We start from the raw sequence: 13,383 nt of genomic DNA, 5'->3' as shown, positions 1-13,383 counted from the left end.
TTTTTTTTTTTTTTTTTTTTTTTTTTTTTTTGCTGAGTTCTATAAGATGAGGCACAGACAAGATCTTCTACAGCTCAGACCCAAGGGTTTATACAGCATTCCATGTCAAAGTTTACCTGTCTCTGCTCCTCATTGGCTGTGTGACCTTAGACAAGCTTCTTAGGCCAGATCTGTAAACTGGACCAAAGATCTAGGTCCTAACTGTAATGATAACTAATTGAATTCACATAGGAGATGAGCTCAGCACAGCCTGGTGGGGCCCAGAAAGAGGCCAATGGCTCCTGGAGGACTTTCCTTTACCCCCCTGAAAGAGGGACAGGCCTCTAGCTAGCTATTAGCATGACTCCTGTTTCCCCTCATCCCAGTGGCCTTTGTTCCCTATTGAGCATCACCACATGCACATTCTGTATTTGTCCCTATGTGTTCACTGTCTTCTCTGCCCCTCCCACTTCCTATTCATGCTCACATTCCACAACTCTGGAAAGCTGGCTCCTGCCTCAGGACCATGCCAGCTTAGGAGACCTGGAACATTTAGATTGGACAACTTACTTGGCTGTGAGTTTCCCGGCCCTTGTGACCTTCTGCTTTTCCTCTCTTGGGTTCTTCTGAAAGGCTCACATGCAGGACCCAGAGTCACTTGGCTGCTATGTGGAGGTGTTAGAGTTTTTTACTACCCCAAAAGTTCTAGTTACAGGATGAAGAGGGCAAAAATCCAGCCTGTGTTCTGGTCACCATACCCGGTACCATGCTTCAGCCTCCAGAAGGAAATGCTGCAGCTTCTGCTGTGCCAACAGGTTTACAAGGTTGCCTGCTGGATTGCAAACTCTCAGTAGGCAAAGTGTACTTTCCATAGTGCCCGACAGGCTTGTGCGCCTTCCCAGGGCATCATAAGTACACCTTGTCCACATTGCGTTATGAATTCACGAAACCTAGGTCCTTTATGGCCTACCAAGTCTTCCAGATGATAACGACTCTGGCTGAGAAATGAAGCCCTTCCAGGGATGGGCAGATGGCTCCAGTGGAGAGCTGGAGGGACCATGAAGAAGTTGGAAGTTCAATGTAATCAATAATTAAGGGCAGCAACTGGGTGCCCAGTTATGTGTTACGACTGTGTATGACACAGAGGGTGAGAATCAGCTCCTTCTCTCTGGGGAGTCTGTGTCGCTGGATCCGCTCTGGGAGGTCCTGCTGGGCCCAGAAGAAGGCTGAAAGCTCTTGGAGGTGCTTCAGAAGCAGAATGGAAGGTCAATTTCCCCAAAAGTCTGATACCTGGGCTTGCTGGATAGAGAGGGAGGGACATTTCCTGGGCATTGGACAGTCCCTGGGTTACACTTTCCTCCCACCTCTGCCCCGAGGCACCCCAGGAATAAGTCTTGTTTCCAGGCAGCAGAGGAGAGCATAGGTCATGCTGAGCCCTTGATCTGCAAGCTTGCAGTCTGCCTGGTCAAAACGTCACGAAGCCACGTTCCCTGCAACCCTGCCTTTCTTTTTCTCTCTCCTCAATCTTATGTGTCAGAGTGTGTGGAAGTCTCAAGGAATACCATGAGCCGTCAGTACAGTTAACCTCGGGACTGGAATTAGCTGGAAACAGTTTTATTAGCAGAAACCATGATGATTGAGTGTATGTCTATGAAAAAAAAAAGCCCAAATCCATACAGCTATAAGTTTGCGCATGCATGCGCGTGCGTGCGTGCGCGCGCGCGCGCGCGCACACACACACACACACACACACACACACACGTGCGCGCCTATGGAAAGAGCGAACTGTTGAGTGAAGTATGACAATCTGTAGCCACATTTTTCCACTGATATTAGCTTATTGCTTGTTCATTTATTCGGCCGTGCACTGGCAGACAAGTAGCAACAGGCGCCGGAGGCTGGAGGATTTATAGAATGCCACTTAAAGCTGAGGCCATGCTATTCATTAGCAGATTTTCCTTGTAAGTCAGGAGGTGTTAACAGAGTTGTGCCTGAGCTCAGCAGGGGCCCCCAGTCTATGTTCTCTCCCCTGCACCCCTAGGATACCCTCCACTGTGGCTACTGCACTGACTGGCCTGAATCAGGCTGTTTATGTGCCCTGGAATTCAGCTTGAAACACCGAACATATCTTGCTGCAAGTGGAGCCCACTAGCCATGTCTCTTGGGTAGTAGTCTGGACTCCTGGTCTGTGATCCCAGCATTTGAGAGCTAGAGACTGGAGAGTCAGCAGAGAGAGGCCTACATGAGAGGACCGCCCTCAGTAGCACAAGAAGCTCAAGGCCAGCCTGAGATACCTACATGCTTCTCTGAGTTTCTGCTTCAAAACGCAGAACAAGAGAAATCTGGGTTCCTGGACACTACCATCCCAGACACTGCTTTGTCCAAGCCTTTGCTGGAAAATTTCTATATCTTCACTTCTGAGATATCTCTGGATCCCATACCTTCTTCTCGGTCCCATCCTAGCCTGGACCACAGCCAAAGCCTTCTATCTGTCCTCCAGCCCTTCCCTCTCCTCCTCTTCCTCCTCTTCCTCCTCTTCCTCCTCTTCCTCCTCTTTCTCCTTTTCCTCCTCTTCCTCCTCCTCCTCCTCTTCCTCTTCCTCCTCCTCCTCCTCCTCCTCCTCCTTTGAATGCCTCCAAACTGACATTGGCTCCTCCTGTGCCTCCTTACCTTTGCTGGGTGCTGATCACTTGGCACACCTTCCAGTGGATCTGAGAGGGAAAGACCCAGTACCCAACCAGTGATAGGCATGCAAAACTGCTTCTTTAAGCCACCTGGTATGATACTAGGACAGAGCTCTAGTCCTCTGGCAAATTAGCATGAGATTTTGACACTGAGCCATCTCTCCAGCCCCACAGTGCTTCCTGCACAATGCTTTATGCTTCCTAAATGCATAAAGGAGGTTGTAAGGGGCCCCCAGAATATGGATCCAAATGTGTTCTTCATCTCCCGAGGCCTCAGTGTCCTCATCTGTAAAATGGAAATGATTAGCAAAGGAGAAGGGATTTAGGATGAGGTGAGCCTGGTTTAGTGACCTGGCCTCTGTGTATCATGAGTTCTGCAACGTTCCGCAGGGCGCAAACCCTCCATACATTCTGGTTTGTTTGTTTTCAATTATAAAATGGGGATCATATGTATAAATTGGGGACCAGGTTATAGAGAGGCCTACACGAGAGGATGTGTACTGTGTGTGTGTATTACTGCTCCAGAGCCTACACCTAGTAAAGTGTTCATTAAATCTTTATACCAGGTGACCCTCCCTGCCCCTCCCACGTAAGCAGCCAGGGATTCCGTCTAAGGTTCCTTTATGAACATGCACACCATGATCCACATTTTCAGTATTTTTATAACGTTACATGCCCTTTATACCAGGAGTCAGCAAACTTCTTCCATAAAAGGCCACATGGTAAATATTTTCAGCTTCCTGTGACATATGGCTTCTGCAACTACTCACTGGGCCGCTGAGGAGCAAAACCAGCCATAGCCAGTGCGTGGCTGAGCTCCAGGAGGCTTTATTTACGGAAAGTTACATTTGAATTTTATATCATTTTCTCATGTCAAGAAACAGACTTTTAACTATTTTTCCAGCCATTTAAAAATGTAAAGCCCACGGTTGGGTCACTGCTTATACAGAACAGCCAGAAGCCTGGATTTGGGCTGTCATGTTGCCACATTTCAATATGTCTTGGAGCGTGTTCCTTCCCGATAGGAAAGAGCAGCGAGGACACCTGACTCCATCCCGTGGCCATCTGTAGTTTATTTAACCACTCCTCTGCTGGAGGCCGCTCCGTCGATCCTATTCTGAACATAATATTTTGCTAATTCAAAACAGGGCTGCTCTGAAGAGCCTTACATTTGCATCATGTTGGATATGAACACGTGTTTTGGGACAGACAGGTCCTTGAGAGGTGAAGAAGCAAAGAAAGGGAAGCAGAGCTGAACAGTCAAAACAGCCAGCCAAGGACAGAGCCCCCAGGAAATCAAGCTTTGAGTTGACTGAGAACGGAATGTTTGAAACTATCCTACCTTGAGAGAGGGGAGCTTGTGGCCTCCCGTCGGGAACATTAGCCTTGTAGTCATGGTGCTGAGGAGACCTCTCAGGAAGTTCCCATTGGCCAAATAAAGGACCCAGGAGGTCACCGGGTTTAAGTGGCTGGTCACCACCTTTGCACTTAAGGGGAAGCGCCAGCCCCCACTAGGGGTAGGAGAACAGCAATACCCCCAAAGCAGGTTCATTTGCAGACCAGACTCTGAGGTGAGCCCTCAGGCTCAAAGTCTTCCTGCACCACCAGGTACAACTCTGTCAGCAACAGTTGAGAGTGACTGTTTCTGCAGCCTCAACAACACATACATAATTAAACTTGGATGGATTAAAACATGCAGTGCAGGGTCGGTTTTCATGCACACATCTTCTGAGCACAAAGGCTGCCCACCCGGACTTCTTCCCCTCCTCTGAGCTTTTCGTTTGACTGTTTTGTGGGTTTTCTGTCAGAACTGCTGGCCCACCCTGTCTTTAGATACTGTGATCATTTCTCTTTTGTCCGTGACATCTTTGCATGCATTTCCCTGATTGCTTGTCTGTCTTTTCATTTTATTCAAGGTGGTTCAGGCCCAGCAGAGGGTTTTGATCACAGAGTTGCTGAATTAAATGAGGAGTGGTATTAGACACCTCGCAGGGTGCCTGCCACATGCTAGGTACTAAATGGCTATGGCTTCCTCTCTGTGACCTCTCTGTTCTTCGATTTTCAGAACCATACTGATTAAACATGGCTGTGCATCCCACCTCCATGTGTCTCTAACCAAGTTTTTCTAATCAGGAACCCAAGGCAGGAACCTGGGGTCGGGGACTGAAGCAGAGGCTGAGGGGAACACTGCTTACTGGCTTGCTGTCTGTGGCTTGCTCAGCCTGCTCTCTTATCCAACCCAGGTCCCAAGGGTGGCACCACCTCCAGTGAGCCAGGCCCTCCCACACTACTCAGTAATCAAGAGACCGCCTCACAGACTTGCCTACATTCTGGCTACAGGCAAGCATTTTCTCAGTTGAGGCTTCCTCTTTCCAGATGAGTCTAGCTTGTGTAAAGCTGACGAACAAGCAAACAAAACCAAACAACGTCCCCACCGCTGCTGTCCTTCCGTCTCTCCTGCTTCTGTGTGTTTTGTGTTTCTGCCCTCCCCATCCCTTTGTGCCTCCTCCTCCCCTGGTCTTTCCATGTTCATGACATAAGTATCTTGAAACCCTATGTCTCCATCCATCCTCTTAGCAAAGGTTCAGACATCATTCTCTCACCCCAGAGACTCTCTGGAGTCTTTCCAGGAGATAAGGCCATTTTTCCATCTAAACCCTTGTGACTCTGTCATCCTCAAAGTCCATTTTGGGTTCTGGACATTTCCATATACTTACCACACCTTTGCTGACCCTTGATTGCTTTATTTATGAAATGTATAAGTATATAAATTTTATATATCACTATATAATATATATCATTATATATCAATATACTATATGTCATATATTTTAAGCATAATATAATATATAATATATTAATGTAATGTGTACATTTATAAAATTCTGGCAAAAATAAGTATATATTTTATTAAACATAAGTATACGAGCTGGGCAGTCATGGTGCACTCCTTTAATCCTAGCCCTTGGGAGGCAGAGGCAGGCAGATTTCTGAGTTTGAGGCCAGCCTGGTCTAGAGAGTGAGTTTAGGACAGCCAGGGCTATACAGAGAAACCCTGTCTTGAAAAACCAAAATAATAATAATAATAAATAATATAAACTACACAGTGCATAATGGCATAATGTAGTGTTTAAGAACACACACACACACATATATGTAAAGGTTAAAAAAACACAGTTGCGGGCTGGAGAGATGGCTCAGCGGTTAAGAGCACCGACTGCTCTTCGAAGGCCCTGAGTTCAAGTCACAGCAACCACATGGTGGCTCACAACCATCTGTAATGGGATATGACTCCCTCTTCTGGGGTGTCTGAAGACAGCTACAGTTGTACTTACATCTGATAAATCAATAAATCTTTTAAAAAAAAAAAAGCACAGTTGCATGTACACAGATACTCTCATACCTACTGTTTACAGATCCTTCCAGACCAGCAGGGAGAAGAATTTTTTTTGACACAAGGTCTTACTATGTGGCCTTGGCTGGCCTAGAACTCACCTAGATTCACGGCTTCTGCAGTGGGATTAAAGGTGTGCGTTATCATGCCCAGTGAGAGTTTATTCTCACTAGACGTATAATACCCATGTTATTATGCAGCTTCCTGCCTTCATTTTAAAGAACAGATAGGGCGAGGTTCTGTGCTGGATACACAGCATTGTCACCCATAGCTGTTCTGTGTGCCACTTGTTGATATTTAAATGTTTTTCCGTAAAGACTCTTTTCAAGTAAAACAGTCCCTGGAAGCCCAAGTGTGGTTATGCATATAAACTGGACAGAGTTGAGCCTCCAGAGGAGAGTGAATCTGGCTGGGGTAGAATGTGGGACTCCTAACCTGGGTCTCCACATCCTTGTTTGAAAGCCTTGTGTAGGGGGCAGGGGTGGAGACACTCTGCACATTGTAAGGCTGCAGCCCCAGCTATTTGATGTGGGAGCATTTCTCTCCCTTGATAATTGATAATGTCTTCTCCCTTGGCTTATTGATAATGTCCTGGTATCAGAAGTCAAAGGTTTCTCTTGGCTGATCCAGCGGTTCCTCCTTGTACTGGCCTGTGACAAACTTTTCATGGCCAGTGAAATGATAAAGAAAATAAATCTATTTAAATATTTATTTTTGGAATCAGAGGTCTTTTCTTTATGAAGTTCTGGTGGTAGTGAACAGTACCTATTCATGTGTGGGTTAGCATCATATCTGTCCATAGTAGCTGATATTTTGCTGTTGTTGTTGCTGGTTTCAAAATACCGAACAGAAGCGACATACAGGAGGATCTGTACTTTTGCTCACAGCTTCAGGGAATTCATCCACAGTCACTGGTCTTCGTGTCCCTGGGCTAGTTATTAAGCAGAACATTATGGCAGTGGATGCTTGTGCGCAGCTTCTTTATGGTGGACAGGAAACCAAGATGAGAGAGTCAAGGGAAAGAAGCCACAACAAGATGTAGTTCATGGGAAATAACCCCACCGGATTACTTCCCCTAGGTACTCCCCTGCCCCACCTTTCACCCCTCCAAGAATGCTCACATTAGGAGCCCATGGTCATTAGGTAGGAGCTCTCAGCATCTAATCATCTCTGGAACTCCCTCGTAGACACACCCAGAGACACATCTCTTTGTTTCTCTAGGTGTTTTTAATCCAATCAGATGGACCATAAAGATTAACTCTCACTGAGGCTGGAGGGAGATCGCCCAGAAGCTAAGAACACTGTCTGAGTTAGGGTTTCCATTGCCAGGAAGAGACACTATGACCACAGCAACTCTTATAAAGGCAAACACTTAATTGGGGATGGCTTACAGTTTTCAGAGGTTCAGTCCATTATCATCATGGTGGGAAGCATGGCAGCGTGCAGGTAGAGACATGGTACTGGAGAAGGAGCTCAGAGTTCCACAGCTTGATCTGAAAACAGGCAGAGGGAGACTGCCTTCTGCTGGCAGCCAGGAGGAGGTCTCTCTTCTGCACTGAGCAGAACCTGAGCATAGGAGTCCTCAAAGCCTGCCTATACAGTGACACACTTCCTTCAACAAGGCCACACCTACTCCAACAAGGCCAAGCTTCCTAAGAAGGCTACTTCCCAGAAGCCAAGCATATTCAAGCCTCCAAAACCACTTACTACTCTTGCAGAAGGCTGTATTCGATTTCCAGGACATACATTTAGGTGGCTCACAGCCACCTATAGCTCCAGCTCCAGATGATCCAATGCCCTCTGGCCTTTGCAGGCAGACATAAACTCGCACAGGCTCACGTACATACACTAAAATAAAATAGATAACGATTTTTTAAAAATGAGTCACCACGCCACTTAAATAGAAAGCTGGAGGAGACGTTATGTGGGTCTCCCAAGTTCACTCAAACGACTGATCCTTGAAATCATGAAGTCGAGAGATACCTGTTCTGGTTCATTGTAGCATTACTAGGACTTGCTTGGAACATCCCCAGGAAGATAGCAAATGCCATCCTCACATCTAAGAAGTTTAGAAACTTCTGTTTATAGTGGACACAGAAGCCTTTCTTGTATTAGTAGATCCCCTTCTCCCCTGGGGCTGTTGTCACTGACAAACACCTTCTCACTAAGGCTCTGCCTGCCTTGGTAGCCACCATTCAGTTGTCCTTGAGGGTGGCACTGGATCAAACACGGTGCCAGGCCTTGTCTTCATATCTCATAGCCAGAGACCAAGGCAACACACATAACAATACTCAAGTTATGGTGTGTTTAAGGACAAGCACAGTTAGCAAGGTCGGGTGGCTGGGACGAACTCCCAGGTCCTAGTCTCCGTCTCAGCACAGATGTCTGTAGCTCCAGCCACCAGGCCACAGGTGAACCACGAGGCTGTCACCCTCCATACGGTCTTCCTGCCCTGCAGTCTGAGGGCTCCCTAGGGTACAGGAGAACGGAGCAGTGAATGCCTGTGCTCTCATTGTTGAGCTGCGGGCCTTCATTACCTACTTTGCTATAAGCCGTACAGTAAGTAGACCTTTTGTTTTGTTGTCATTTAACTGTCTCTATCACGCGAGTGGATGACAATGAATTGGGTTCAGGAGAGTGCCTCTGGATGTTAAGAAACAATGTGTTACAACAGATTGGACCGTTGGCCCTTTATGTATCGGGATGCTTGGACAGCATACATTTTTTCTTCTTCTTCCTTTTAGATGGAGAAGAATTTTAAGCAACTCCATCATATTTTCTCCTTGGGTTGGGTGTGGGGTCCTGTGGAGATGCTGTTTAATCCAAATTGTAGCTAACCCTGTTCTGTCTCTTTCTTCATGCACTGACATTCTTTCTGTCTTGTGAGCACTCACTTGTTTTAGTAAAATATTTAGTAAAATCATCTATTCTCCCAGGCCTCTCCACCGCTCAGTGAAGTAGATATTTCTGACCCTGTCTGTCTTGCTGATGAGGATGATGTGACTCAGAGGGACTAAGGCATACCTCTCAGCTACACGGCTGGGAGGAGGCCAAATTTGTTTCCTCCCGATTCAAGCTCCTTCCATTCTCCTCCAAGCAGCCAGCTCCTCTCTACAAGTAGGGGAGGCAGTCTTGGCTGCCCAGGGTTCTTCTCTGAGAAGTAATTCAGCTGACCCTGAAGATGTTTGAAGCTTATAAGGATATGCCAGCTTGCACACAACTCTCTTGGACAGTCTCTTGAAAGCATTGGAAGAAGTTTGCTTTCAATGGAGAGGATTATACTAGGATCCTCCTGAGAGGAGGGGGACTGAGCTGTGGGTCTTCAATCCCGGATCATTATCATGCGTAGAATTTACACGTGGCTAACAAGACCTCTCCTACTCCAACCCCCAAACTTGGGAAATGGGAAGAGAGTTTGCTGCCCATGGTTTTAGAAGGAGCCGCCTTGAAATTGCCAGGAGCCAAGGCTCATGACATAGTGGCTGGGGCAGGTCCTGGGGGAGTCCTGGGGTAGATGAGATAACCAGGCTCTGACACTGTCCAAATCTAGCTTCAGTCAGCAGAGTGTTCATGGCTTGGGCACATAGAACCAACAACTCAGGAACAGGAGGGGGCAAGGGTCCCAGACCATATCCTGTTAGGGCGCAGACTCCAGTGGGGAGGTAAGGAGTAGGACCCAAGTGCACACCTGAAGTCTAAGCAGAAGATCCCAGGCTAACTTCCCCTGGGGTCTGGGCTGACCCAGGACACAGGCTTTGGAGTCAGGGTGGTCAATCTGGGATCCCAGCGTGTTAGTTTAGCCGTTGTATAATGTTGGGTGAGTCTTTTTCCCCTTTTAACTTCCATGTTCACATGTCCTCACACCCACCATGGTCCAGATGTTGTTGTGTATACAGCGGCTCATACCACTGTCAGAACGCTGGTGTATTTACAGTAGAGGCAGTCTAATAACAAACATGTAGAGAATCTCTTCAAGTTTATGAGATAAACAAGTCAAGCAGTTGTCGAAGGACAAGCCATAAATATAGTCATGAACAAAATTCCAACATCAAGTATTTTTAAGAAGTGAGGGTTAGAGAAATAGCCAAGCTGTTAAGAGCACATACTGTTCTTACAGAGGACCCAAGTTCCGTTCCTAGCACCTACAGGTTGCTTACAGTCATCTCTAACCTCAGCTCCGGGGGATGTGATACCTCTGGTCTTAGCAGGCAATTATACTCCCATGGACATAGTCAAACATAGCCACACACATACACATGCAAAAATAATCCCTTTTAATAATTAAAAAATGTAGAAATGAGAGAAAAGCAACATTGAAGCATCTTTATTATGTTTGTTCAATTAACATATTACAAAATCTAGCAATAAGGCCAGGAGTAACAATGAGTGCATGCCTGTAACCCCAGCCCTTAAAAGGAAAAGTAGAATTATAGGGCTAGCCTGAGCTACATATCAGACTCTCAATAACCGTGATATTACAACAGTAATTACGATTATAAGCTACAATAATGAGTGTGTGCTCTGTATGGTATATTAAGTTTTAAACCCACTTTAACATTTTTAAAGATTTATCTATGTATATGTGCACTGTTTGCATGTATGCCTGCATGACAGAAGACAGCACCAGCCAGAAGAAGGCATCCGATCCCATCGTAGATGGTTGTAAGCCACCATAGTTGTGGGTGCTGGGAATTGAACTCAGATCCTCTGGAAGAGCAGCCAGTGCTTTTCTTTGTTTGTTTACATCCCAAACACTGCCCCATTCCCCGTCCCCCCTCACAGAGTCCCTCCCACCACTCCACTCCCCTTCTCCTCTGAGAGGGTGGGGCTCCCTTGGTTACCCCACCCTGCAGCCAGTGCTCTTAACCACTGAGACATCTCTCCAGCCCTCTTAAATTTTAACTAATAAAAAAAACATAAAATTGTATATATGAATAGGGTTCAACGTAATGCCTGCTAAATGTATACACTGTGACACTTAAATGTTTCAATGTGACCCCTTCAGAAAACAATATCACAAAATATATTAGAGCTGAAGATGTTTGCAATCTTTGATACAGTCCTGGTAGCCTGAGGAATTGAGTTAATCCTAATGTCATAGCTGTTTTCAAAATGTTTATTATTAAAAAGCCTTTCAAACATAATAAAGTTCTGGTTAAGAACTTTCAGGGCCAGGGCAATGGTTTGCTTGCTGAAATGCTTCACTACACAAGCAAGAGAAACTGAGTTCAGTTCCAAGCATCATGACCAAACCAAACCAAACAAAACACAGGTGTGGGGTCACACCCCTGGCTCTAGAGTTCCAGCTCTTCCGAGGTGGAGATGGAAGATCTCTCTTTTGGGTCTCCTCCTCCTCCTCCTTCTCTTCCCTCTCCTCCGTCTGCCCCTCCTCCCCCTCCTCCTCCTCACACCATCTACACTACTGAGTTTGGGCTCTGCATGCTACATTGGGCTTCCTGGCCTGCCATGCTAACACGACTGATGAGCTCTAGGTTCAGCCAGAGAACTATCTCAAAAAGTAAGGTGGAGAGTAAGTGAGAAAGACACTGAGTAACAAACTCTGACCGCCACACACATTTGTACAGATGCACACATGCAGCTGCACACAATTGTGCACACCCATAAACACACATAAAATATCAAACATAAAGAACAGAGCAATGAATCCCCCAAAGGAATAATTTTTTTTTTACAGTTAATTCTTTATTTGTGTGGGGGTGTGGCATGCTTGTGGCGGTCAGAGGACATGAGAGGAGTCTTTCTCTCCTTCTGCAGTATGTGTTCCAGGGATCAAACTTAGGTGGTCAGGCTTGGTGGCTAGTGCCTATACCCACTGAGCCATCTCATTGGCCCTAAGGGAATATATTTATTTATTTATTTATTTATTTATTTATTTATTATATGTAAGTACAATGTAGCTGTCTGTCCTCAGACACATCAGAAGAGGGCGCCAGATTTCATTACGGATGGTTGTGAGCCACCATGTGGTTGCTGGGATTTGAACTCAGGACCTTCAGAAGCGTAGTCAGTGCTCTTAACCGCTAAGCCATCTCACCAGCCCCCTAAGGGAATATCTTAACAGGAGAAAATGCATCACATGTGTGAGACTTTGCACAGTGAAAAACGATAATTTAAAAATGTAATAGAAGCCTGTCTCTGAGTAGTGATTCGACTCAACTGCTCAGGACAGGAAAATGGCAAACCTGGGAAATGTGTATTTGTATAAAATGGGGGGTAATGTTAAGTGAAAAAAATTAAATTGTATCTATAGCTGATGATAATCTTATAAAATCGTATATGTGAGCAAAGGTCGAAGGAAAACAGGTAGCAGTGTTTGCTATGTTGGAATGAAAGATGATGAATTCATTTTTCTCTTTGGATATGGTTCTTGTATTATTATTGTTGTTGTTTTGGGTTCTTGTATTATTTTACATTAATTAATTGGGAGATAAAATCTAGGCTCTGCCCCTGAATGATTTATGAATATTTATTTATTGTTCATCAGTTCCCCATAATAATTTACATCAAGGGTTATATGGAGAAGTGGCAGGGCCAGGCATAATGAGGCATATCTGTAATCCCAGGTCTGGGGGCGCTGAGGCAGGAGGACAGTGAACTTGAGGTCAGCCTGGGCTAAGCTTCAAAATAAAATGTTTTAGTTAAGGCAGGGGCTGCAGTCGTGATAGAGTCCTTGTTAGTGCTCCAACATGTGCGTGTTCCTGGGACTTATCCCCAGTACTAGTGAACAAAAATAGCAGGCTTCTGGTGCACACCATGGTTTCAACGCTGGCCTGGCTCGTAAGTGGGCTCTCAAAGACTCCTAGAATGTCAGGGCTACACAGGACAATCTGATATGACTTCATGTTGCAGTCAAAGGTCCTGAGGCCCAGGGAGGTTGGCTCTCCCGAATACTTCAATAGGACTAGGTCCTCCTCCATAGAAGACTGGCCACACTTGGTCCTTTTATCTGGGCACTTACACATCCAGAGGTCAGCCATGGATGGGGTGGCATCTTAATGGAGAGTGTCCTCCCAGAGCAAGTGCTGGGTCGAGTGCAGCCAGATGAGACCAGAGAGATGCTGCTCCCGGGATGCAAACTCCAGGCCACGGTTATCTCCACAGGCGCCTCAGCCAGCCCCACCCTCTGCAGCAGCACTCAGGGCTGTCCAGGACAGTTCGTCGGTATCCGGCCACTGGTGCCAATGGCCAGCTGATATCCAACGCTTTGCCTTCAGGACTGGAGCTAAGAGACAGCAGCCCACAGGCAGCACACGTGAACCATCTCTCACTGCCCTGGGGTAAGGCTGCTCTGCCTCTGGACCTGGG

The 13,383-nt window shown here is 46.3% G+C and overlaps 1 protein-coding gene across 1 annotated transcript in view; it reads left to right on the top strand.

The window, feature by feature from the left end:
- Ltbp2 (latent transforming growth factor beta binding protein 2) overlaps nucleotides 1-13,383 on the top strand; it is a 92,783-nt gene that overhangs the window by 30,878 nt on the left and 48,522 nt on the right. Inside the window, exon 4 of the mRNA XM_029541020.1 lies at nucleotides 13,180-13,355. Within this exon, the coding sequence (XP_029396880.1) occupies nucleotides 13,180-13,355 (176 nt within the window). The remainder of the gene's footprint in view (nucleotides 1-13,179; nucleotides 13,356-13,383) is intronic.

This window comes from Mus pahari, chromosome 7, assembly GCF_900095145.1.
Source record: "Mus pahari chromosome 7, PAHARI_EIJ_v1.1, whole genome shotgun sequence".
Classification (NCBI taxonomy): domain Eukaryota; kingdom Metazoa; phylum Chordata; class Mammalia; order Rodentia; family Muridae; genus Mus; species Mus pahari.
The sequence above is the reverse complement of the archived record's forward strand: the minus strand, read 5'-3'. Positions and strand labels throughout refer to the sequence as shown.